General features: G+C 66.1%; 2 protein-coding genes across 2 annotated transcripts; one reads left to right on the top strand and one right to left on the bottom strand.

The window, feature by feature from the left end:
* Positions 1-7411: 7411 nt before the first annotated feature.
* On the bottom strand, positions 7412-12316 carry KRT8 (keratin 8). The gene is made up of 9 exons (XM_067314210.1): positions 11960-12316; positions 10538-10746; positions 9839-9899; positions 9654-9749; positions 9383-9547; positions 8855-8980; positions 8228-8448; positions 7871-7926; positions 7412-7752 (listed from the first exon to the last, which is right to left on the bottom strand). The coding sequence occupies exons 1-9, from the start codon at positions 12290-12292 to the stop codon at positions 7523-7525; spliced, it is 1497 nt and encodes a 498-aa protein (XP_067170311.1). The 5' UTR covers positions 12293-12316; the 3' UTR covers positions 7412-7522.
* A 7565-nt stretch (positions 12317-19881) lies between these two features.
* Positions 19882-23679, top strand: KRT18 (keratin 18). Its single transcript, XM_067314093.1, has 7 exons — positions 19882-20458; positions 21354-21436; positions 21816-21972; positions 22062-22226; positions 22612-22737; positions 22975-23198; positions 23436-23679. The coding sequence occupies exons 1-7, from the start codon at positions 19997-19999 to the stop codon at positions 23548-23550; spliced, it is 1332 nt and encodes a 443-aa protein (XP_067170194.1). The 5' UTR covers positions 19882-19996; the 3' UTR covers positions 23551-23679.
* The last annotated feature ends 1811 nt before the right edge of the window (positions 23680-25490 follow it).

Here is a 25490-nt window from a genome sequence, read left to right as displayed (position 1 = left end):
TGATTATGCCCGTGACTGCATCTTTCTCCCACGACGCCAGCGCCGATGCATCAGCACCGACCGGTTCCCACGGCCGCCCGGGGAGACGGGCAAACACCGCCGGCAACGGGGCGGTGGAGCAACTCGCCCACAAGTGAATCAGCGGGAAGGGAGCCGGTGGCAGGCAGGGACCTGCCAGCAACACCGCGGTCCCTATGAAGGGACGCCTGTCCCCATCGCTCATCCGGGAGGGCGTCCTGCCGCCTTCACCGGCCTGGGGCCAGCGGAGGTTTTCGGCGCTTCCCGATGCCGCGCGGACGGGGGGCAGCAGCATCGCCTTCACCGCGTTATCGCCCGTTGCTAGATTTGCCCTGGGATTAGCTGGGGGAAACTGCAAACTCCCCAAACCGGCTGGTTGCAGCTGAGCCGGGTGAGGGAAGAGCTTTGATGCGCCATAACTCCCGGGAGAAGCGCCAAGCCAGGAGGAAATTCTGTGCAGCCCCCGGACTCGGCACTGGGGCAAAAAAGGAAAAAAACACAGCCCCAGCAATTTTGCCGCGTGCCCTGCTTGCGGGGATGGAGCCGGGCTGCTTCTGGAGGGGATGAACCCGGATCCGTCCCTGGCCTGCCCAGGGACAGGATGGTGGGATAAACCCTGGCGCACGGCAATGCGTGCCCTGCATCACTGCCCCTGTGCTGTCCCCATCAGAGTCATCGATGTCTCCCCTCCTGCGCATCCCTCGAAAGCACCCCGGGGACGTGGCCGATGTTGCAAAAACGTAAGCGATGGCTGCTGGAGGTGGCAACGCATCTCCCACCCACGTTCCCCACGTCCCAGAGGAAGGCGCTTGCCTTTGCCTTGCAAAGAGGGAAAATCTCCCTCCCTGCTGCCCCGGGAATAGCACCCGCGGGGGCAGCTCCCACCCTGGGGATGGGGTTACGCAGAGCACGAGCTCCCTTCCTGCCCGTATTCACCCCAAAACAGGAGGAGGAACTGCCATCTGGGTCTGCCCTCTGCAAGACTGCCCAAGATGGGTCAAAATAGGCTAAAATAAGGACCGACTGCCCTGGCTGCCAAGTCACCTTGCTTTGCACTCTCTCTCCCAGATAAATCAGCTCCTGGGCAGCTCCATAAAGCAACAAGAGCCAAAACGCCCTGATGGGACCCAAAGGGCCCCAGAAAGCCCTTTGGGTTTGGTCCCCAGGGTGGTGCCACTGCAAACGCTGCGGGGAGGAAGACGGGAGCTAATAGTGCCGCTCTGCAGCCCACAGGGACGTCCCCGCATCCGTGCATCCTTCCGCGCCTGCCATTCCCGGGATCCCGGGGACACGCAGCCGAGGAATACAAATCCAGAGCACCCTCTAAGGGCAGAGGTGCGCACTGGAGCCGAGGCACCCAACGCAACCCCCATCAGCAGGGTGCAGCCCTCCCCAGGATTTCGCTCCCCTCCCCAGCTTTCCCAGCCCGCGCTTCCCCTCGGATGCTCCCAGGGGGACACCGGCTGGGCCCCCCTGCAAAGGCAGCTCCCTGCCCCAAAGCTGCTGCACCCGGGAAGCCTCAGCTCCATGAGAGGTCAGGAGAGGCCGGAGGGGAGGCAGGGAGAGGGGAAGCTTTGGGGCGACCAGCGGGTGCTGCCGGGCTTGGGGCGAAAGGGCGCTCGGCGGCGGCCCGGAGGGGCCCGAAAGGCAGCGAGGGGTGTGCGTGCGAAAATATGAAGAGACAAGCTTTGGGCGGCTCCTGCCTCGGCGCTAATTACAGGCGAAAACTCCCCGGCAAGCTGAGTCTTGCTGCTGGGCTCGTGCCCCAAACCACACCTGGGCCCCGGCAGCGAGCGGGGCCAGAGGAGCCCAGCGCCCCGGCCAAGGGGCCCCCCTTGCACACGCGTGTGTGTGTGCACAGCCACGGAGGAGGGAGCCAGCTCCAAGCCCGTGGCCAGCTGCCTCCTGCTGACCCCCCGGTCGGGGCTACATGGGGTCAAGGAGGGAGGGAAGCAGCTCAAATTGCTGAAACGCCAAGGCCGGGTCCCGTGGGAGCACCCAGGTTTTGGATGCCCAAGCAGATAGAAAACCCACACGATCCCCCCCCTGGCTCTGCTAGTCTCCAAACAGCCGCATCGGTTTGCAAGCGGGACCCCAGACACACTTATGCTTTCGGCAAGAAAACCCCAGGCACGGCGGTTTGGGGTGCAGGAGCTGAGTCCTGCTGCAGAGGGGCTCAGGGAGGCAGAAACGGGGGTGTTGGGAAGCCCAGGGAGGTGCAAAGCACCGTCACTTGCACCCAACCCAAACCCCCTGCTCAGCCCCAGGCACCCAAGATGCCCCAGGACGCCTGGGTCCTGGCCCCCGCCCCAAATCTGGGCTGGGAATGGCTCTGCCAGGCAAGGGATGGAGACACCCCAAAGGGAGCAGGACCCCCCCCAATCCCAAAGAGCCCGGGCTGCCGGGGCCCCTCCTGCCCGTGGGCCGCACACGGAGCCCCAGCACGTCTGCGCCGGTGAGTCACGGGCTCCTCCCAGCCCATCACCCATGCAACGAGCTGAGTCAGGCATCAGCCTGCCCTGGCACTGCCAGGGCCCCGCACCATGGCACAGCTGACTCTGGGGGCACACGGCTGCCCTGATTCACCGCCCCGAGCCCCCAGGGGTGGTTTTTAGGGTCAAATCCTGCCAAACAGGGACCGGAGCCCAAGGGAGCCTGAAGCCCAAGCTGCATCCCCACATCCAAGCCTCAGTTTCCCCAGCTGGGAGGCAGAAACCACCACTTGCTCCAGGCTCAGCCCAGGGTGATGCAGCTTTTTGGAGGCAGTGGATGATTTCGAGCTGCTGGGGATGCCGGGACCAAGCCCTCCATCCTGGCGAGACACCCAGCACCCCGGTTTGCTTAAAATACAGCCAGAAAACAACCAATGCATCCCAAACACAGGGCTCTTTGCTCCTGTTCGGGTTCTCCAGGGTCCCTTTTCCCAGCAAGGAGCAAAACCAGAAAAGCTTTAGTGCAGCGAGCCGGGATGCAGGGAGCAGGGCCAGCGTCGGAGCCGGGGCTCGGACTGGGGGCAGCACTTTTTTTTGCCACCAGCCTGGCGAGAAAGGGAAGAGGTGGGAACGGCGGGTCCCAGCACAGCAGCAAAGGGGGTTTCGGCAGGAAGCAAGCGGGAAGTGCCACGATGCCGGGGCCACCGGCTCCCCCCCGGCACGGGGTAACACTGAAACCTCTTATCGCGGCAGGCCCCAGGCGGCACCGCACCCTGCCCACACCAAAGCGCTGCCTCCTTCCCAACGCCATCTGTGCCCGCCCCGGCGGGCGCCTGCTCTGCCAGGGCCTGTCCGGGTGCCGCCAGGCCATGCCTGCCGGAACCGGCTGCGCCAGCACCCACAGGCTCCTGCCACTCTGCAGGAGGCAGAGGAGGCTTTTTGGGGTGTCCCCCCCTGGAAAGGGGGTTATTTGGGGCATGGGTATCAGGACTGAGCTGAGGTTGTGCTTTTGGAGGGGTTGGAGGTTTTGCACCAACTCTCCAACCCCTGCAGCTTGCAAACCGCCTCCCCAAGCTCTCAGATCGAGCCCGGCAGCAACGCCAGGGCTCAGCCTCCAGCCCCTGCCTCAGTTTCCCCACTGTGGTGCAGGAAGGCACCAATTTGTGTCCGTTGCTGAGATTTACAGCCCAAACCCATGGGGATCCCAGGATTCCATCTCCCCCATCCCCACCACGTCCATCTCTGGGGGCAAATCCCCCCCAGCTGCCACCCCCAGCTCCCCACGGGGAGGCCGGGACATCCCCGAGCCTGGCAGCCCCACGCACACGCTCCTCCCTGTGGCCGACAGTGGGAGGCAGCCGGGATTAAATCACACCGTTCATTAAAAGCGATCGCACACCAGGGATCCCGCAGGCAGCAGCACTGCCCGGCCTCAGCGCGTCCCACCCAGGACCAGAGCATCCCCCGGGTCCAGCAGCATTGCTACGGGCAGCCAGCCCCTGCCTCAGTTTCCCCTGCAAGGCAGGCTGGCACCGCGTCGACTCCATATATCCAACGCCTCCGCTCGCCCCAGCCTCTTTGCCCCGTGCAAACACCAGCCCTGGGCCCCAAAAGGGGATTTTAGAGGTTTGACCCTGCTGCTGCCCCACGGCTCTGTGCAAGCGTCATTTCACCCCCCAGCCCCAGCTGGAACCATGGGGCAAGATCCAGGCGTCCTGGCTCCTTCCCTGCCCCCCACCCCAGCCAGATCCCCCCAGGGCCCCAAGGGGACCCAGGCGTCCAGCACCCCCGGGATGATGGTCCCAGGAGCATCCTGCATCCAGAGGATGAGGATGGCCCTGCCCGAGGAAGGCAAGAGCCGTCACTCTGCCTTGTTCAGGGTGCGCAGCCCGGACGGAGCCAAGTGCACCGTTCCTGCTCCTCTGCCGCCCTCCAGCGTTGCCTGGCCACTGGCAGGAGGCCTGGGGGGGGTTTGGGAGCAGGGCACCAGCCCCCAGGGCCAGCACCAGCCCCCGCTGCAGCCAGGCCCCCAGCACAAACCTCCCCAGGGCGCCTGCTGCCCCACAGTACTCACAAAACCTCCCAAAAGCACCACCAAGCCCCCACCACCACCCCAAAAACAGGGTGACCCAGGTGGTCCCATCCCTCCAGCAGCCTCTCTGCAGCTCTGGGGGGTGACAAGCAGCACCCAGCACATCCTGGGGGCAAAGCCGAGCCCTGAGCTGCTTCGTGCAGCCAAAAATCCCACCCCAGAGCAGGGGGCAGGTCTGTGCCAGGGCTTGATTCCTCCCCCCAACATCTCAGCTGCACCCCAAGTATTTCCAACCCAATGCAAAACAGGGTAAAACCTGCAACCCACCACCCAGACCCCCATTTCGGACAGCCCCAACCAAGCAACACCGGTACCGTGAGCCCCAAGGAGACACAGCAGGAGCTGGGAGCAGAGCCAGGACCCCAGAGCAGGGCTGAGGAGCCAGGAAAGGGGCTGGGAGGGGGCAGCGGGGGCAGCTAAATACCCAGCCCGGGGCTCCCGCAGCTGCTCCCACTCAGCCCCGCGGGGTGGATGCGATGGGGCTCAGCTGGGCTCAGCCCTGGCCTCTGCCGCGGTACCCGGAGATGCTGGGTCCCCCCAGGCCGACCTGCAAGGCATCCGTGGGACGTGGCACCGCGGCTCTCGGGGAACCTCTGGTGGCCACCGAGGCTCCCAAATTCCTCTTTTATTTTGCACGAAACCCCAGGGTCCCCCCGGCCGGGCCGGCGGGGCGGAGGCCTCGAAGCCCGGCGGCGGCTGGTCTGGGGGCATCTTCGCTGCCCCACGGGGGTGGGGGGGGGACACGGGGCATCAGGGTCCCTGCGGCCGCCGGGATCCCGTCAATTAGCCGCAAGCGCTAATTGCAGCGGTGCTTTATGGTGCAGACGCCAGGTGTCACCTCCGTACCGGGAATCGCAGCTCGGAGCCGGGCCGGGAGGTTTCGCCTCGTCCCCCAGGTCCCGGCCCCCCTGCTCCCCTGCGTGGCCCCGGCCCAGGCCCTGGATTTGCAGCCCCTGCACTTAAAGGAAAGGACCCAGGAGTGCCGGAAGAGCCGAAGGCGCCAGGCCCAGGCGAGCCGGCGGCTAATCATTAACCGAAGGGCAAAGTCCCCAGGGGCTGGGCAGCCACAGTCTCCAGGGACTCCCGGGGTCTCCAGCCTCCGTTGCACCCTGCTCGCACACGTATCTCCACCACCGATGTCTCCAACGTCCCTGGTCAAATCCCCTGACATCGCGGGGACCCAAGTTGCAGCTCTCCGAGGGGCTCGGTGGGGGGAAATCCCGTTAAATATCACCCACTGCTGCCATAGAGGGATTTTGCGACGCTGCTGGGAAAAGGGAGGTGCCGGTGGCAGAAATGGGTGCAAACGCGGCATCCTGGGCTGCGGGACAGTCCCCAGTGTCCCCCCGGCCCTGCTCCCCCACCGGCACCTTGGCGGCTCCAGCCTTGGCCAACGCTCCTGCTGCCTGGGGACCCCGAAAGCGTTCCAGGCCCTGGGGGAGAGGAAGGGGAGAAAAGACCCACCCCAACCCTCCCCAGGGTGCAGCATCTTTATGCAACGTGAGATTATTTTTAATGGGGAGATAGGATGGGAAAGGGACTCCGGCAGGGGATGAAGAGACCGGGAAGGAAGGATGGGGGGGACGGGGTGTTGGGGGGCAGCCTCAGCAGCGGGGAGACACGGGGCCAGCCTCGGAGAGGGGATATCTGTGTCCCAGCACCGGTGGAAGGAGCCTGCCAGGACACCTGGGCTCCTCCCCAGCCCGTCGCTCTCTGGGCCAGGGGGTTTCGTTGCTGCGCTGTCTCCCGAGGACACACATTTCACCCGTCCGTCCATCCATCCATCATGCCACCCATCGTCCCCTCCTCCCTAGCTAAACCGGGACCTCGCCGGCTGAGCCGTCCCCATTTGGCAGAGCAGGAGTCACAGGTGCGGCGGCCCCACGGCTTTTCAGCAGCCAAAGGAAAAGGCTCCCACTATTTTCCTCCCTCGAAAGGCTCAGGCTCAACCCTCCTACTAGACACTAGAGAATCCCCAGGGGTGGCGGTGAGGCCGTACCCCCGGGGCCGGGGCTCGCTGGCAGCTCCCCGACATGGGTGTTTCCACCACGGGAAGCGCTGCCGGCTCCCCTGGCCACGGCCGAGCCCGTCCCCAAGCTGGGAGCCCCAGGGCAGGTTCCCGGCGGGGACGGAGCTCGTGGTTTTAGGAAAATAGGACAGAATTGACCCGGTTTGACTTAAAACTCCCAGCGATGCAGAAGGCAGGGGGTCAGTGCCCCTTCCCAGCGGGTCGTTGCCTTTTCTCGGTAAAACACCTGCCTGTGCCGCCTTTCCACCCCCCGGCTCTGCCCAACGCGGGAGCTTTTCGCTAGCGGGAGCGTCTCCTCCTTGGCAGTGCCGGCAAACTTCCCCGGCAGGGAAATAACCCGTGGGAGCAGCGCCAGTCCCAAATTCCCTCGCTGAGATGATCCGGAAATAGCTGACGCCTCTAAAATCCATCCCAACTAACCCCAACGGGGCATTTCGCGGCCCTTTTTGCCCTCGAGGCTCGACTCTCTGCTGGATTTTTTCATCCTGGTTTTCATTAGGGATCTTTTCTCCGGCCCCGGGGCTCAAGCCCCCGGCAGCGAACCCAGCCCGAGTCCCACCAGCCGCAGGCTCCGGCTTTGCCACAGCTTAATCCTCCATCCTGGCGGGGCCCGAGCGAGCACCGTTGCCCCCCGGGACGTTTCCCAAGCCGCCTGTGGTCCCCGCCGGCTCTTTGCAGGCAATGGGGGAAAATAGGAATTTTTAAATACTGGCTTGGATGGAAAAGCCCGTTTTGGCAGAATTCTTCTGCAACCCACTTCGAACCAGCCCGGAAGCCCCCCCACACCCCATTTCGCCCCCCGCGGCGCGGCGCCCCCGGAGAAGAGGAGCACGGCGGACGCCCGACGGACGGAGCGGTTTATTGACCGCGGACACGGAGGCAGAGGAGGCGGCCGGCGGCGCCCCACACCGGGGGGGTCTGGGGGCCGCGGCCGGAGCTGCCGGCGGGCGCTCAGTTGGGCAGCACGTCCGACGACTCGGACACCAGCTTGCCGTCCCGCGTCTCGATCTTCTTGATGACGATGGCTCGCGACTTGGTGGCAGCCGAGCTCTCCAGGGCCGAGGGAGGCCCCGAGTAGCTGGTGCTGGAGAAGGAGCTGCCGAAGCCGCCGCTGAAGCTGCCGCCGTAGCCGCTGTCGAAGCCGCTGCGGAAGCCGCTGCTGAAGCCGCCGCCGTAGCCGCCTGCGAGAGGAGCAGCGGGGCCGGCACTGAGCACCCACCTCTGTCCCCCCCGAGCCTGGCGGCGCCAGCAGCACCGGGTGACAGGGGGAGCCCAGGTGTCCCCCCCCACCAGCCTTACCCGAGTAGCCCGTCGTCTTGGTCTGGATGCTCAGGTTCTGCATGCCGGACTCCAGCCTGCAGGGGCAAAGCGGCAACGGGGAGGTTAGAGGACATGACCAAGGCCGTGTGGCGAGGCGGTGGCGGAGGATGGTGAGGCGCCCGGGGCTCCTTGCTGCACGGGGGTTATATCCTCGGCTCTGTTCCCCGGATGCCACCCCTATCCCTGTTTTAGGGTCTGGGGGATGCTGCGTGCCCGATGCAGGCGGTCATCCCATCCCCAGGCCAGCAACCCCCCCCAGTCCCTTGCTGCCGGCAGCACCCACGAGGTGACACCAGCATCACGGCCTGAGCCCCGGCACGATCCTTGGGGTCCCACCTGCTCTCCTCTCCCTCCAGCAGCTTCCTGTAGGTCGCGATCTCGATGTCCAGGGCCAGCTTGACATTCATGAGCTCCTGGTACTCGCGGAGCTGCCGGGCCATGTCGGCTTTGGCCTTCTGCAGCGCCGCCTCCAGCTCGGCCAGCTTCCCCTTGGCGTCCTTGAGGGCCATCTCGCCCCGCTCCTCCGCCTCCGCGATGGCTGTCTCCAGGCTGGCCCGCTGCAAGGCGCCGCCGTGGGGGTTAATCCCCCTGCGAAAGGGGGTTTGGGGGGGGTATCCCCTGCCCCCGGGAGCTGCAAAACCCTCCCAGCACCCAAGCAGGCTCCTAGGGGCATCACTGGACATGGCTCAGCTGGGAATCCCCCCCCCAGCACCCGTGCCCTGCTCGCACCGGAGCTCAGAGTGGGGATATAGGGATGCATCTCCGGGGAGGAGAGCAGGGACCTGTCTTTGCTCCCGTACAGGGGCTGCAAAAGGGGCTTGGACATGATCCAAGGTGGTCCGAGCCTGGGGATGCTCACGGGATGGAGGGGACGAGGTGGCGGAGGGAGGAGCGGGCGTCCTGCCGCACCGCCAGCGACGGGACCCCCCCAGCCTCATTCTGCACGCCGAGAGCCTCGCGGACCTGGTTCTTCAGCGCCTCGATCTCCGCCTGGATCCTCTGGATCATCCTGTTGAGCTCGTTGATCTCGGTGCGGGTGTTGCGCAGGTCGTCGCCGTGCTTCCCCGCCGTCGTCTTCAGTTCCTCGTACTGCACAGACGGGGAAGGCAGGATGGAGCTGCGGAAGCCCGTTTCATCCGGCTCCGGCTGCTGGAACGAGCCCCGGCAGCCCAGCCGGCGCCACGGGGGCCACCGCGGGCCGGACTCGCAGCCGCTGTCGCTGCTCCGGACGGTTCAGTTTTAAGGCAGGGTATAATCAAGCGGGGCCGGGCTCTCCCACGCCTGGGAGCGGAGGGACCCGCCGGCCCCAGGGCAGGGAGGGGTTTGCAAAGCCGGGTTCAAGGGTGCAGGCTGCCGGGGCAGGAGGAAGGCGCCGGCGCTTCCATCGCCCGCCTTTGCGCTGCGTTTGCAAGGAGCTCGCCGAGGCCGGGCCATTCCCGAGGATGCGGCAACCCGGCCCAGCCCACGGCAGGATCATTCTTGCTTCCTTACCTTGATCTGGTACATGCTCTCGGCCTCTGCCCGGCTCCGGCTGGCGATCTCCTCGTACTGCGCCTTCACCTCCGCGATGATGCTGTCCAGGTCCAGGCTGCGGTTGTTGTCCATGGAGAGGACGACAGAGGTGTCGGAGATCTGCGACTGCAGCTCGCGGAGCTCCTGCGGCGGGACGGGGCACGGCTGAGCATGGGCAGCTCGCCGCACGTGTGGGCCCAGCTCTGTGCCACAGCGCCTTCGGACACCCCAGCCCCCGGCGGCCCCGTACCTCCTCGTACAGCTGCCGCAGGAAGTTGATCTCATCCGTCAAACTCTCCAGCCGGGACTCCAGCTCCACCTTGTTCATGTAGGCTTCGTCCACGTCCTGGGGGGGCGAGAGCGCGGAGCCCGTCAGCCCGCGGCTGCTGCCACCGTGGCTGGGCTCCGGCCGGCCCCCCGAGCCCACCGCCTCACCTTCTTGAGCAGCACGAACTCGTTCTCCTTCTCCGTGCGGTGGTTGATCTCCTCCTCGTACCTGTGGGGCAAGAGGGGGGGGTTGGCTGGTGGCCGCCGGCCCGTGGGAACCCCATGGGAACCTCATGGGAACCTCATGGGAACCTTGTGGGAACCCCGTGGGAACCCCGTGGGAACCCTGTGGGAACAGCAAAGCCACGCTGGTGGGGAAGGGGACAAGGATGGACAGATGGACACCACTGGCCCATCTCCAGCATCCATGGCCACCAGGGAAGCCCTTGGGGACAAGGAGTCACGCTGCACCCCAAGGCGGGTCAGGGGCCCCCGGACGGGCGGGGGGGGGGGCCCAACCATGGGATGTGCCCAAAGGGTCCAAGAGGTCCGCAAGGGGGTCAGGATGTCCCCAAGGTGACCAGGACATCCCTGATGGGGCAGGAAGCTCCCCAAGGGTGTCAGGACATCTCCAATGGGACCAGGAGGTCCCTGATGGGGTCAGGATGTGCCCAAAGGGGCCAAGAGGTCTGCAAGGGGGTCAGGATGTCCCCAAGATGACCAGGACATCCCTGATGAGGCCAGGAGGTCCCCAAGGAGGTCAGAACATCTCTGATGGGGCCAGGAGGTCCCTGGTGGGGCAAGGACGCGCCCAAAGGGGCAGGGAGGTGCCCGAAGGAGTTAAGGTGTTGAGCGGCGCGCCCTCACTTGCTCTTGAACTCCTCCACCAAGCCCTGCATGTTGCCCAGCTCGGCCTCGAGCCGCAGCTTCTCCTGGCCGAGGCCGTCGAGCTGCCGCCGCAGCGTGCCGATGTAGGCCTCGAAGAGGCCGCCGGCGTGGCCCCGCGGGCTCCGCTGGCTCTGCAGCAGGTTCCACTTGGTCTCCAGCATCTTGTTCTGCTGCTCCAGGAAGCGGACCTGGCGGCGAGCGGCGGCTCAGCCCCGGCCGTCGTGTCCCCCCCACCCCCGTCCCCCGTCCCCCGTCCCCTCCCCGTGCCGCCCGCCGGGAGGATTCCCCTTGGGATCGTGCCCGGAAACCCGCCGCTGAGGGAGGAGAAGCCCAGGTTTCAGGGGGGGGAACCTGCTAGTTGATGCTCTCGTTAATTATCTCCTCCAGCAGCAGCTTGTCCGGGGGGGAGACGGAGGGACACCCGCAGGGACCGCACTCGCCCACCACCGCCAGATCCCGTTCCACCACCGCTCCCTGCCTGCAGGCTCTGCTGCCACCTCCTCCACGGCGCCGGGGGGGGGGGGGGGCGGGCAGCATGTCCCCAAGGCCATCTGGATGTCACCGAGAGGGGCAGGACCTCCCCACGGGAGCTGAAATGTGCCCAAAGGGGGCAGGATGTCCCCAAGGCGGGGGGCACGATGTCCCCGAGGGGGGCAGGATGTCCCTGATGGGACCAGGATGTGCCCAAAGGGGCCACAATGTCCCCAAGGGGGTTGGGACATCCCCAAGATGACCAAGACATCCCTGATGGGGCCAGAAGCTCCCCAATGGTGTCAGGACATCTCCGATGGGACCAGGAGGTCCCTGATGGGGTCAGGATGTGCCCAAAGGGGCCAAGAGGTCCACAAGGGGGTCAGGATGTCCCCAAGATGGCCAGGACATCCCTGATGGGGCCAGGAGGTCCCCAAGGAGGTCAGGACATCTCTGGTGGGGCCAGGAGGTCCCTGGTGGGACCAGGATGTGCCCAAAGAGTCCAGCAGATCCCCAAGGGAGTTAAGATGTCCCCAAGGGGGCCAGGAGGTCCCTGAGGGGATCAGATGTCCCCAAGGGGGCCAAGGATGTCCCCAGAGGGCCCAGGCATCCCCCTTTCCCAGGACGGTGACCAGTAAATCCGTGCATCCCTCCATGTCCCCCTTCCCCATCGGGCTTCGCCCATCTCCCAGCCCGCCGCAGGAGCAGGTTTGGGCTGAGCAGAGGCAGAAAAGGGACCGAACTCTGCAAAACACCTCCGAGAGCTTTGCAAGGAAAGAAGCTCCGGGCCGGGGGGGTTTCTCCGCCGGGGACCGGCCCCCTCGGGCTTGGCACAGGGCCGGCGGCGAGGAGGAGGTGGCCAGGTGCCACCCCACAGCGCGGCGCCGGGACGAGGCGGCTCTCGCCGCCTCCGGCCGTGCCTGGCCTCACCTTGTCGATGAAGGTGGCGAACTTGTTGTTGAGCGTCTTGATCTGCTCCTTCTCCTCCTTGCGCACCCGCTGGATGTTGGGGTCGATCTCCAGGTTGAGGGGCGTCAGCAGGCTCTGGTTGACGCTCACGGCCGTGATGGAGCCCCCCATGCTGGGCACCGCGGCCGGACCCCGGTACAGACCTGCTCCGTAGCGGCTGCCACCGTAGGCGCCAAAGACTGAGGCCGTGCTCATCCTTACGCTGGGGCTGGGGGTGTAGGAGTGGGAGCTGAAGGAGCGCCCGGACACGATCGGGGTGCTTCTCATGGTCTTCCTGGTGACGGTGACAGACATGGTGGAGGCAGGAGACGGGGAGGACGGACAGGAGGGCTGCAAGACGGACAGGAGCGTTGCAAGACGAGCAAGAAGGTTGCAAGACGGGCAAGAAGGTTGCAAGACGGGCAAGAAGGTTGCAAGACGGGCAAGAAGGTTGCAGAAGAGGGTGGAGGGTTGCAAGAGGGGCAGGAGGAGGGACAGGACAGGCCGGAGGACAGACAGGACGGGCCGGATGAGCAGGCAGGAGCCCCACAGATCCAGGGCGGGGTTGGGCTCCGGGTTTATATCCCGGGAGCTGGGGGGAGGAGAGCAGGAAGGGAGGGCCGAGCCCGAGCCCAGGAACGTAGCACCTGCATCTCTTTAACCCCTTCGGAGCGGCCTGGATCCACCAAGGATCCATCGGGATCCGCAACGCCCAGACCCGGCCCCTCTTGGCCGGCGTTTTGGGGGCTTGTGGAGGCACCAGGTTTTCCCCGGGGGAGCAGAGGGGCGGACGGCACCAGGCGCCCGGATCCTCACCTGGGCCCGACGGGCCGCGCGCTCACCCGGAAATTAGGCTGCCGATGCCTCCCTCTTCCCATGCCCATCCAGCACCGCGGGCTGGCAAAATGTGCGGCATGTTTAGACAACAGAGAAGGAAAAGGCAGGGTGTTCCCTGAGCAGCTGGGCCAAGGAGGCCAAATTCCCCCTGTTTTTCTCTCTCCGGGCGATGTGGATTCTCCGGGGTCTAATAAGGGCTGTGCTCACGCAGGGTTTTCCATCCGGCCGGACGTTAGTGGTGGCTCCCCGTTGCCACCGGGCCCTGAAAGCGCAGGGACTCACCGCCCCGGAGACCGTTTCCCTCTGCCGCGTTTGCCTGAGATTGGGCAAGAGCTTCGAAAGCGGCCGGGGAAAATTGCACGAGGCCGATCTCCAAAGGAAACGGGGCTGCCACGGTGCCGGCTCCTCCCGGCAAAGTCCGGAGAAGTGCACGGCCCTGGCACCGCACTCTCGCCCTGCGCCCAAGCATCCCGCAGGGATCCTTCCCTGGTGCCGGTGCTCGTGGGGCCGCAGGATGAGGCCACCTGCATCCCGTGTGGAGAGCGCAAAGTCCAGCACTCAGGTGTGCTCCAGCTGCTTCCCGAGTGGCTTTTCAGCTCTCTCGGCAGGTGCTGGGAGCCGAGGTGCGGTCGGGAGCGCTAACGAGGGAGGCTCGTCAGGACCGGACTTGCCCCGCGCGGGGAGTGGCGGGCGCCGGGCCGAGACAGCACGCGAGGCGCTCGGCACCTGCAGGCAGGGATTTGTGGGTTTTGCACTTTCTTTTTTTTCGGTCGGTTTCCTCGAAGCAGCAGCGGTGCCGGCTCCGGGTCACCGCCAGGGACGGGGCAGGGACAGGGCAGAGCCGGGGAGTCCAGCCAGGTCTCTGGCTGATACCAGATGAAACTCATCCATCCATCTGCTCCTCCGCCTCCTCTGCCTATGTGGGTCCATCCATCCATCCATCTCTGGCCAGACCCATCCCTCCAGGTACCCTCCTAGGTAGCCATCCATCTGTCCATCCATCCCTCCATCCCTTGCCAGACCCAGCCATCAACCCATCCTTCTAGATATCCATCCATCCATCCATCCATCCATCTCTGGCCAGACACAGCCATCCACGTACCCTCCTAGATAGACATCCATCTGTCCATCCGTCCATCCATTCCCAGCCAGATCCAGGCATCCACCTATCCTTCTGGATATCTGTCCACCCGTCCATCCATCCATCCTTGGCCAAACCTAGCTATCCACCCAACTTTCTAGATAATCCATCCATCCACCTGTCCATCCGTCCACCCATCCATCCATCCATCCATCCATCCATCCCTGGCCAAACCCAGCCAACCACTCTTCCTTCTAGATATCCACCCATCTCTCTGTCCATCCATCCCTGCACAGATCCATCCACCCATCCCTTCATCCACTCACTCATCCCTGGACAGACCCACCTTTATGGACTTATCCGTGCCTCCCTCCTCTGTAGCCTTGTCCCCCAGTCCATCCCTCTGTCCCTGCACAGCCACATCCACCCGTCATCCCTCCATCCGCCCTCCATCATCCCTCCATCCGCCCTCCGTGCCAAGACGGCCCCATGTGCCGCCTGGCTCAGCTCGCTGCTGATCCCTGCCTGTCGCCCCGGGGCAGGGGGGCAGAAAGGGGTCGATCCTGCCAGCAGGGGGGCAAAAAAATCGGAGGGGGGAAGACGCACATTTCGCCACCCCCTCGTGCTCCTCGGGAGCCGAAAGCGGCCCCGGCGCGGCGCGAGGAGCTGCCTCCCGCCGGGAGCCTCTCCCGCCCGCCCAGCCTCTCTTATCGCGAAGGAATTTGCAATCCAGGCAAATACTTTGCTCCCCACCGAGATACCGCTGGCAGGGAGGGAGTGGGGCCCTGGGCGCACGCCAGCGCCCGGCACGGGGCGCGCGGGACCCCCGCCCGGCCCCCCAGGGCCACTCTGCGCAACCCGAGGAGGCGGCGGGGACGTCGCAGCCGCCCCCGTTACAGCCGCCCTCCCGCCGCTGGGGAAACTGAGGCACGGCGGGGAGGGGGGGACAGTGCCGAGCGCCCGGGGGGGACACCTGCGGGCTTGCAACCGGGGAGCGAAGCGACGTCTCCAGGCTCTCGGCCCCCCCCGAATCCCTCGAGTCCGGGCAGCCGGACACCTGGGTCCTTCCCAGCCCGGAGCGGTGGCCAAGCGCCCCGGTCCCCACCGAGCGTCGCAGCATCATGGCCCCGTGCCAGGAGCTGCCTGGCTGTAAATCCCCAACCCGCCTGTCCCCTCCCGTCGGCCGGGCTCCGCTCCACCCCGGTTGCCCGAGCGACGACCGATTTTTCCCCGTCACCCGAGCCGCGGCCGAGGGACGGAGCCGGCCGAGCCGGGGTCCCGCCAACCCGCCCCGGACCCCAGCGCCTGCCCGCAGCGCCCGCCCCGAAGCCCCCCGAGCCCCCCGTTGCCCCTCGGTGGCTCTTCCCCAAGGGATGGGGAGACGGGAGAGGGGGATTGGGGCAAGGACCCGGCTTGGGCCGTATCCAGCCGCCTGCCTGAGCCTTTGTTTGCCGTGGGTTGGGCTCGGCGGTTTCGGAGGCAGGTGCCGGGCACGGCAGGGCCACGGGGAAGGCGCTCATGGGCTGGCGCCCGCCCAGCCTTGGCTCGGTGCCACCGGCTCTCCCAGTGCCGAGCGCAGCTGCCGGAGAAGGGTGCCGGGGCCCTGGAGCGATGCACCCCCTTCCTCGCGGCCGGCTCGGCCCCGTGGGTGCTGCAAGGGTGAAAAGCAGCCTTGTGGGTGGTGCAAGGGTGAAATGCAGCTCTGTGGGTGCTGCAAGGGTGAAATGCAGCCTCGTGGGTGCTGCAAGGGTGAAATGCAGCCTCGTGGGTGGTGCAAGGGTGAAAAGCAGCCCCGTGGGTGGTGCAAGGGTGAAATGCAGCCCCATGGGTGGTGCAAGGGTGAAATGCAGCCTCGTGGGTGCTGCAAGGGTGAAATGCAGCCCCATGGGTGGTGCAAGGGTGAAATGCAGCCCCATGGGTGGTGCAAGGGTGAAATGCAGCCTCGTGGGTGCTGCAAGGGTGAAATGCAGCCTCGTGGGTGGTGCAAGGGTGAAATGCAGCCCCGTGGCGGTGCAAAGGAAAGGAAATCTGTGGGGCTGAACGCAGTTTGGGTGGCACCCAAGGATGGCACCCTCCCCGCTGCACATCACCCTAGGGGGACAGAGGACCTGTGCTGGGGGTCGGCAGTGAGGGCCCGAGCCACAGCAGCTGAATCCCAACCAGAGCTGGAAAATTGGGGTTTTCCCATTATGTCAGGGCCGGCACAGGGCGATCGGGGCCAGTGTGAAGGAATCGGGGCCGGGCCAGCGGGATCGGGGATGGCACCGAGGGATCGGGGATATCACCAAGGGATCGGGGATGGCACAAGGGATCGGGAGCTTTTCAGGCGGACCCAAAAGGCCAAGGAGGCTCCTTGCGCGTGGGACCAAGCCCCCAAAAGTGACTCTCGCAGGGGGCAGGTGGCGGGAGACGCCGTCCAGATCCCGGCGGGCGGAGGTGCTTCGCCGGCTCCCGCCGCGCTGCCTTTCCCGTGCCCCACCACAACGCTGTTTTCAATCTAAACGGTGGGCTGTTTTCGGAAGCGAGCTTTTGCGCCTCTTCCCAACAGGAGGGAGGGGAAATTCCCGCAGCGGTGGAGATGGTACCGGCTACGGCTTCATCGCTCAGGAATGCAGCGGGACTTCGGGGCTGCCGTGCTTTAACCCTTGGGGAGCCGGACAGCCCCGGCCGGTCCCCATGACATGGCAGAGCCCGGGGGCACCGGACCCCCGGTGCGGTCTCAGGGTCGCATCCAGCAGCCATCCCGGGATGGGGAGCCCCTGGCATCTGCTCTAGCCCCTGCAAACAGCCGGAGATCGGGGCTGGGGCGTGGGGAGGCCACGGCAGGGTCTTATCAGTGGCAGGGCTTTAATCTCCGGCTTATGGCCCCGCTGGGAGCCCTGGTGGCCTTCGGGAGCTGGGGGGGGACGTGCCGGGGGTCAGGGCTGTGTCTGTTTGCAGATCCTCAATCAGCCCACGTCGTGCGGGGAGGAATGTGCCCGATAAGGTGGCCAGGGTGGTGCAACGCCCCGGAGAGGAGCCGAGAGGCGGAAAGGCTTGGCCAGGCCCCCGGCGCCATCGGAGCAGCCCCCCAGCCCGGCCGAGCGGCATCACCCTGCCACAGTGCCGACCGGGTGCCGAGGCCGGCGAGGGGGTGTCAGGGCAGCCCTGGGGTCGGATACTGCTGGGACCCTGGGGCTGGTCGGCATTGGGATCCCAGAGTTGGATGCTGCTGGAACCCTGGGGTCAAACACCTCTTGGACTCCGAGGTCAGCCAGCACCCGGATCCCAGGATTAGACACTGCTTGGACCCTGGGGCTGGCCAGCACTGGGATCCCAGGATTAGACACTGCTGGGATCCCAGGGTCACTCAGCATACAGATCCCAGGATTAGACACTGCTGGGACCCCAGGGTCTGCCAGCACCGGGATCCCAGGGCTGGATACTGCCGGGACCCCGGGATCAGACACTGCTGGGACCCTGGGATCAGCCAGCACCAGGACCCCAGAGCACCACCGAGAGCCCGGTCAGACACGGCCGGGAGCACCGGGTCGGACACAGCCGGGAGCGTGGCCCTGCGTTCCAGCCGAGCCCCCTCTCCTCCCGCCCGGAGCGGAGGCTCTGCCGGCGCATTCAAATCACAATCCAATGGCGCAGGCTGGGCAGAGAAACAAACCCGTCAGCCCGGTGCAGCGTAATCCTGCCGGCGGGGAGGAACGGAGAGGGAAACCGGCTCAGGCAAAGCAGGTGTCAGGCAGGGCAGGGCCGGGGAGAAAGAAAGAAAGGGAGAGAAAGAAAGAAAGAAAGAAAGAAAGAAAGAAAGAAAGAAAGAAAGAAAGAAAGAAAGGAAGAGAAAGAAAGAAAGAAAGAAGGAAGGAAAGAAAGAAAGAAAGAAGAAAGAATGAGGTTGGAGGCGGCTGGCCGGGAGCTCCTGGCCCATGCACCCTCGGAGAGATCTGTAGGGAAAAAGCTTACAGGGATAAAATTTCTAGGGATAAAATGATGCATTTTGCTGGGATTGCAGCTCCCGGCAGGGGAGGCGGGGGGCTGGCACCCCACACCATCCATCGCCCCGCGATCGGCACCGCAGGTCCGCCCTGCGCTGGCTGCCGCTTGCAGCCGGTCCCCGCCGGCGGCAGCCTCGGCGCGGGGTGCGGCACGGCCTCGGCACACGGGAAGGGCCGAGGCTGCTGCTGCGGGGGGCCGTGGGCAGGGCCGGGAACGGCCTCGCACCCAAGCGGGCCGTGACTCACCCGTTTACGGCCCGGCCAGAGCAAACACAGCACGCGCACTGCGGAAATGCATCACCCCAGGGATATTTTGGGAGTGCTTCGGTGGAAATTCGGCAACGAGTTCACAAGAAACCCGCTCCACCCTTGCACATTCCCCAGACGGGCTCCTTCGCTGCTGAGCCCGTGCATTCCCCCGGTATGTGTGCATGCACCTCCTCATGTGCTAAAGTGCACGTTGGTGCAAAAGTGCATGTTCCTGCAAAGGGGCATTTTCGTGCAAAAGTGCATTTTCGTGCAAAAGTGCATTTTCGTGCAACGGTGAGTGTTTCCACAAAGGTGCCTATCCATGCAAAAAGTGTGTACTTAGGCAAAGGTGGGTGCTTGCACAAAGGTGCGTGTTCCTGCAAAGACATGTTGGCCTGCCTGGAGCAGGGGGATACCGGTTCCCATTGGCGGGACCCCCAGGATGCCCCAGAGCCCGGAAAAGCCTTTGCCCCCCTCTTCGCCCCCAAGGAGCGGGACGTGGCGACGTGTCCTGCAACATGCCCCACGTCCGGGGTGGGCCGAAGCCTGGGGGCTGCCGCTGCCAGGACACACAAGCATCTCCGTGCACGTCTGCCCATCCCCACAGAGCAAACAAGTCTGATGCTCCCGCAGATAAAAGCTGGAATGTGCCGCCCGGCGATGCTGCGGCCGCCGGAGCCACCATAAATCACCCCAAAGCCAGATAAGGGCCAGGCCAGGCGTCTCTGGGGGGCTGGGGGTGGCTGCGGCGGGGGAGCCAGGCACGGAGAGCGGGGGGCCCACGCGGAGCAGGCATGTCCCCCCCACCCCCAGCCCCCTGCCGCCGTGCCCTCCGCTCCTCCGGCTCGGGAGCTGAGGGGGAATCGTGCCTCGCCGCGGGCTGGGACGTCCCCGGGGTCCCCCCGGGTGCAGAGTCCCGCGCTGAGATTGCAGCTCGGGGCGGGAGGGTGGATGCCATCGCCCGGACGCCTGGGTGCTCCCCCCACCTGCCGGGGGGGGGTTGGGGGGGAAGGAAGGGGACAGGCAGGATTCCTGGAGCCGGTTCGGCAGGGCGATCCCCCTCCCAGCACGCCTTCCCCCGTGCCGAAAGCGCCCCAGGACCGTCCCGGCGAGGGCACCCGCGTGCCCCCCCCCCCAAACCCGGTTCCGGCATCCCTGCAGCCCTCCCAGCCCCAGCTGTGAAGCCCCCCAGCTCCTGGGGGTGAAGCGTGGGGGGTCCCCGCCGCCCCCCAGGGTGGGGGTCTCCCGTGGGTGGGTGGGGGCCGGCCACGGCGGAAGGGCAACGCAGGGCCGGTGTGCGCTGGCGGGGAGACCCGGCGGCGCGGGGCTGCTCGGACCCCAGGGTCCCCAAATGCGTGGGGCTGAGCCACCCCAGCCCCCTGCCCCGGACTCCCATGGGCGTGTGGGGCTGAGCCACCCCAGGACCCCCATGGGCGTGTGGGGCTGAGCCACCCCAGGACCCCCATGGACGTGTGGGGCTGAGCCACCCAGGACCCCCATGGGCGTGTGGGGCTGAGCCACCCCAGGACCCCCATGGGCGTGTGGGGCTGAGCCACCCCAGGACTCCCATGGGCGTGTGGGGCTGAGCCACCCCAGGACCCCCATGGGCGTGTGGGCTGAGCCGCCCCGTCCCTGTGCCCGGGGCCCCCGGGGCGAGCGAGGCCCCTCGGCACCGAACAAAAGCCGCAGGCTGGATCCGGCCCCACCTTCCCGGGTGCGGAGAGGGCCCTGGCCCGGAGGTGGGGCCGCCCGGGCGCCCTCCCCGCCTCTGCCCGCTCCCGGCTATAAATCCTGCCCGCAGCCCGCCTGCGGTGTCCGTCCCCTGCGGCTCCATCATTCCCGCGCTCCTCCGCTCCCGCCGGCACCATGAGTTTCTCCCGGAGCACCGTCTACTCCAGCAGCTACCGGCCCGTCAGCAGCCAGAGCATCGTCAGCACCCGCAGGTTCCCACCCCTGAGCAGCGCGGCCAGCGTCTATGCCGGCGCCGGTGGCTCGGGCTCCAGGATCTCCATCTCCAGGACCAGCAGCCTGGGGAGCTCTGGAGGCATCTATGAAGCCAGGATAGGTGGCTATGGAGCCGGGATAGGTGGCTACGGAGCCAGGATGAGCAGCAGCCTGCTGCTCTCGGGCTCCGGCGTGGTGCAGAACGAGAAGGAGACCATGCAGGACCTCAACGACCGCCTGGCCACCTACCTGGACAAGGTGCGGAGCCTGGAGCAGGAGAACCACAAGCTGGAGATCCAGATCCGTGACTTCATGCAGAAGAAGGGCCCCAGCTCCCACGACTGGAGCCACTACTGGGAGGTCATCGAGGACCTGCGCAGCAAGGTGAAGCCCTGCTCAACGCCCGCCGGCTCCTCCGGCAGGCCCATGGTCCCATGCACGGGGTGGGGGCCCAATGTGGGGTGTTTAACGGTTGGTGCCCCAAAACCGCAGGGGCACGTGGGCACGGCAGCCGTTGGCCCTTCCCACCCGGCGTTAGGCATTAACCCAAGCGGCAGCGTGGCAGAGAGATCTTTGCACCGCGCGGGGCCTGGCCACGGGAAGGGAGCATTTTCCCTGGGAGCCTGTGCCGAGGCGGGTTCAGGCCGTGCTCGGAGCTGGATGTAGCCGGGGCAGTTTGCACCGTGAGCAGGCGAAGGGACATGCCCAAGGCCATGGGGCACGTCAGTGTCGGAGCTCACCGTAACCTGGTGTTTAGCCGCCCAGAACACTTGTGCATGGGGGGTTTAAGACACCCTTCGTTAGGTAAATGAGCCCCACACGCCAGCTCTGATCCTCCTCCGGTGCCGGACGCAGGTGTCCCCCGATACCGTCCCCTGTGTCCTTGGGTAGCCCCATGTTTTAGACTACGTTTGACCTATCCCGCTGGCTCAAGGTCATTCGGGAAAAGCTAAGCCCGCCCGGACGCCTGGGCTCCCTCGGGACTAAGCATACGTCTGTCCCACCCTAGAGGGCCCAGGTGTCCCGGCTCCCCCCTCCCACCCAACAGGGCCCCAGGGTTTATCACCGCTTTTCCAGGGTGAGGTGCCGCAAATCCGGCAAATCCGGCGGGCGCCGTGTGCCGTCCCCCCCCCCAACCCCCCCGTGCCGCTGCTGTGGGAACTGCACCTGCCCAGGGTGACGTGGCTGGCGGGCGCCCAGCAGCGCCGCGGCGGCCCGGCCATGCCGTGCCGGGGGGGTCCCCGCTGCCCCGCGGCCCCTAACCCTCCCTCCCCGGCAGATCTTCGACGCCACGGTGGATAACGCCCGCACCGTGCTGCAGATCGACAACGCTCGCCTGGCCGCCGACGACTTCAGGGTCAAGTGAGAGCACGGGGACAGGGATGGGCACGGGGACAGGGACAGGGATGGGACAGGGACAAGGATGGGATGGGGACAGGGACAGGGATGGGAATTGGGACAAGGATGGGGCTGGGCAGAAGAATGGAGATGAGGATGGGATGGGGATGGAGATCAGGATGGGATGGGGACAAGGACGGGGATAGGGATGGCAATGGGGACGGGGATGGGAATTAGAACAGAGATGGGAATGGTGACGGTGATGGGGACAGGATGGGGACATGGATAAGGACAGACATGGGGATGGGGATGGAGATGGGTTGGGGACAGGGACAAGGATGAGGACAGCAGCAGGCTGGACGGGGACACTGCGCAGGCACCCGCTCACCGCCTTGCCCCCCAGGTACGAGGCCGAGCTGGCCATCCGCCTCTCGGTGGAGAACGACATCATGGGGCTCCGCAAGGTCATCGACGACACCAACATGGCCCGGCTGCAGCTGGAGGGCGAGATCGAGTCCCTCAAGGAGGAGCTCATCTTCATGAAGAAGAACCACGACGACGTACGTGGGGGGCCGGGGCGGGCGCCGGGGCAGGGAGCTGTGGCTTGGTGGGGACCCGGCCCTCATGTCACCTGCTCTCTGTCCCCCAGGAGGTGAAGAGCCTGCAGGCGCAGATCGCCAACTCAGTCCTCACAGTGGAGGTGGACGCACCCAAGAGCCAGGACCTGGGCAAGATCATGGCGGAGATCCGGGCGCAGTACGATGCACTGGCCCAGAAGAACCTGGAGGACCTGGAAAAGCAATGGGGCCAGCAGGTGGGTCCGGCGCCCCACCGTTCCCCCCAAAATCTGCCCTTGGGGATGTTCCTAGGGGGTCTTGGCCTGGTGGAGGGGACATCAGTCCAAGGTGGGGGACAGTCCCCAATTCAGTAGGGGGATGTTCACCTGAGGGGTCCTGAGCCAATGGGGGGACCCCAATCTGAGGGGGCATTCACCTGGGAGACCCCAATCTGACATGGGGATGTTCCCCGTTGGGGCCCGATGCCGTGAGGGCACTTTCCCCAAGGGGGTCCTGGTCCAGCATCGGAGACGATCCCGGGGGGACGCCTCTCCCACGGGGGGACCCCAATCCCCTGAGGCTGGGCTCTGCCTCGGGGGGTGTCCGTGACCCCTCGAGCCGTGTCCCCCCCCCCACACTCAGATCACCGAGAGCACCATCGAGATCACGCAGAGCAGCAAGGAAGTGGACACGGCCCACAGCACCGCGGTCGAACTCCGCCGCACTGTCCAGACCCTGGAGATCGACCTGGAGTCCCTCCGCAACCAGGTAGGCAGCAGCAGCAGCCCCCCGAAACCACCCCTCCAGGCCCTACGGGGCCGCGCAAGCCACCATCTACTGCCGCGGAGGTGAGCTCCAGCAACGTGGCAGTGAGAAAAACCCCAGTGGGGCTTTGCCATCCCCAAAAGAGGGGCAGAAACTGCAAAAACGGGTCCCCGTTGAGTGAGAAACGGCACCCGTGGGGGAGTCTCGGGCACTCACCCGCCCCCGGGGGTCTCCTTGCAGAGAGGCGGCTTGGAGGCCAGCCTGCTGGAGGTGGAGAACCGCTACGCCATGCAGATGGAGCAGCTCAACGGGCTCATCCTGCGGGTCGAGGCGGAGCTGACGCAGGTGCGGGGCGAGCTGCAGCGCCAGGCCGAGGAGTACCAGGCGCTGCTCAACATCAAGGACAAGCTGGAGGCGGAAATCGCGACCTACCGGAAGCTGATCGAGGGTGGAGAGGAGTTCAGGTACCGGCGAGCGGGACCCAGCAGGATTTAGCCCCGAAAGCTGGGATGGGGCTGGGCAGCTCTCAGCATGTCCATGATGCTCCAGCTCCATCATCGCTTGGATCTGGACTTCCTCAGGGTGGCAGAGGGGAAAGGAGGGAGGTTGGGATGTCTGGCGGGTGCAAGCTTGGAGAAGCACCCATCTTGCCCCCAAGGGTGCCCTTCTCTGCCCTGACCCGGCCTCTCCTCGCCCCACAGCCTGCGGGACGCCCTGGAGAAGGAGACCACGTCCACCGTGCAGAGGTCCACGCAGAAGATAGTGGACGGCAAGGTGGTGTCGGAGACCAAGGAGTTGAAGGTGCGAACGTACTGAGCGACCCGGCACGCAGAGAAGACGCACCGGACATCCCGTCCCGCACGCGGCCGGCGGGGAGCCTCCCGCACCTCCCGCCTAACGCCCCTGGCTTCGCCGTCACGGCAATAAAATGTCATTTTATCCTCATGTCTCTTTGGGTTTGGGATGGAGGGGGACAACCCGGGGTTTGGGATGGTGTGGAAGCTTCTCCAAACTGGGGAAACTGAGGCACGGGAGGTTGGCAAGAGGCAGGAGCGCCTGTGTGGGCTCCCGTGTGCGTCTGGGCACGGATGCGCCTGCGTGTGTGTGTGTGTGCACACGTGTGTGCGTGTGCGTTTGGGCATGGGGGAATGGCTGCGATGGGAACGTGTCCGTGTTCGGGCCGTGTCCGTGCCTGGGCAGGGCGCTGGGACGCTCCAAGGGGGACCCATCCTGCCAAGCGATGCTCCGCGGTACCAAACCACCCGGGTCCCGAGCCGCCCCCCGGAGCGGAGGGCAGCCAGGCCAGCACCCTCCCGCAGAGCCTTGGGGTCCCCAACAGAGCCCCAGGGTGTCCCCTAGAGCCCCAGGGTGCCCTGCAGAGCCCTGGGGGTCCCAAAGAGCCCCAAGGTGCCCCACAGAGCCCTGGGGTGTCCTAGAGATCCCCAGGGTGCCCCACATAGCCCTGGAGGGTCCCAGAGAGCCCCAGGGTGTCCTGTAGAGCACTGGGGGTCCCAAAGAGTCCCAGGGTGTCCCAGAGAGCCCCAGGGTGTCCTGCAGAGCCCTGGGGGTCCCAAAGAGCCCCAAGGTGCCCCACAGAGCCCTGGGGTGTCCTAGAGATCCCCAGGGTGTCCTGTAGAGCACTGGGGGTCCCAAAGAGTCCCAGGGTGTCCCAGAGAGCCCCAGGGTGTCCTAGAGAGCCTCGGGGTGCCCCACATAGCCCTGGAGGGTCCCAGAGAGCCCCAGGGTGCCCTGCAGAGCCCTGGGGTGCCCCACATAGCCCTGGGGGCCACAAAGAGCCACAGGGTGCCCTGCAGAGCTGCAAGGTGACCCAGAGAGCCCCAGGGTGTCCTAAAGAGCCTCGGGGTGCCCCACAGAGCCCTGGAGGGTCCCAGAAAGTCCCAGGGTGTCCCAGAGAGCCCCAGGGTGTCCTAGAGAGCCTCGGGGTGCCCCACAGAGCCCTGGAGGGTCCCAGAAAGTCCCAGGGTGTCCCAGAGAGCCCCAGGGTGTCCTAGAGAGCCTTGGGGTGCCCCACAGAGCCCTGGAGGGTCCCAGAGAGCCCCAGGGTGCCCTGCAGAGCCTTGGGGGTCACAAGGACCCACAGGGTGCCCTGCAGAGCTGCAAGGTGATCCAGCAAGCCCCAGGGTGTCCTGTAGAGCACTGGGGGTCCTACAGAGCCCCAAGGTGTCCCGAAGAGTCCCAGGGTGCCCCACAGAGCCCTGGAGGGTCCCAGAGAGCCCCAGGATGCCCTGCAGAGCTCTGGGGTGCTCTGCAGAGCCTCGGGGTGCTCAAGAGAGCCCTGGGGTGCCCCACAAAGCCCTGGGGGTCCCAAAGAGCCCCGGGGTGTCCTGCCGAGCCCTGGAGGGTCCCAGAGAGTGCCGGGGTGTCCTGCAGAGCCTCGGGGTGTCCCACAGAGCCCTGTGGTGCCCCGCAGAGCCCCAGGGTGTCCCAGAGAGCCCCAGGGTGCCCTGCAGAGCCCTAGGGTGCCCCCGAGAGCCCCAGGGTGTCCCTGAGAGCTCTGGGGTCTCCCAAAGAGCCTCGGGGTGCCCCACAGAGCCCCCAAAGAGCCACAAGGTGTCCTGGAGAGCCCCGGGGTGCTCAGAAGGGCTCTGGGGTGTTCTGCAGAGCCCTGGGGGGGCAGAGAACCCCAGGGTGCCCCGCAGAGCCCCGAGGTGCCCTGTGCCCACCAAGCAGGGAGGCAGCAGGCCCAGGCCAGGGACACGCAGCCGGACTGGGTGACACGGGGTGGCCTGCCACGT

Source organism: Apteryx mantelli, chromosome 33, assembly GCF_036417845.1.
Source record: "Apteryx mantelli isolate bAptMan1 chromosome 33, bAptMan1.hap1, whole genome shotgun sequence".
NCBI classification, from domain to species: Eukaryota; Metazoa; Chordata; class Aves; order Apterygiformes; family Apterygidae; genus Apteryx; species Apteryx mantelli.
This window is presented reverse-complemented; position numbering and strand designations above follow the sequence as displayed.

Excerpts from the sequence above, each read along its gene's own strand:
- KRT8 (XM_067314210.1), bottom strand. The coding sequence starts at position 12,292 with ATGTCTGTCACCGTCACCAGGAAGACCATGAGAAGCACCCCGATCGTG. Across the intron at positions 9,900-10,537 it reads GTGGAGGAGTTCAAGAGCAA|GTACGAGGAGGAGATCAACC; the intron begins GTGAGGGCGCGC and ends CTTGCCCCACAG. Across the intron at positions 8,981-9,382 it reads AGAGCATGTACCAGATCAAG|TACGAGGAACTGAAGACGAC; the intron begins GTAAGGAAGCAA and ends CCGTCTGTGCAG.
- KRT18 (XM_067314093.1), top strand. The coding sequence starts at position 19,997 with ATGAGTTTCTCCCGGAGCACCGTCTACTCCAGCAGCTACCGGCCCGTC. Across the intron at positions 21,437-21,815 it reads GCCGACGACTTCAGGGTCAA|GTACGAGGCCGAGCTGGCCA; the intron begins GTGAGAGCACGG and ends CTTGCCCCCCAG. Across the intron at positions 21,973-22,061 it reads TGAAGAAGAACCACGACGAC|GAGGTGAAGAGCCTGCAGGC; the intron begins GTACGTGGGGGG and ends TCTGTCCCCCAG.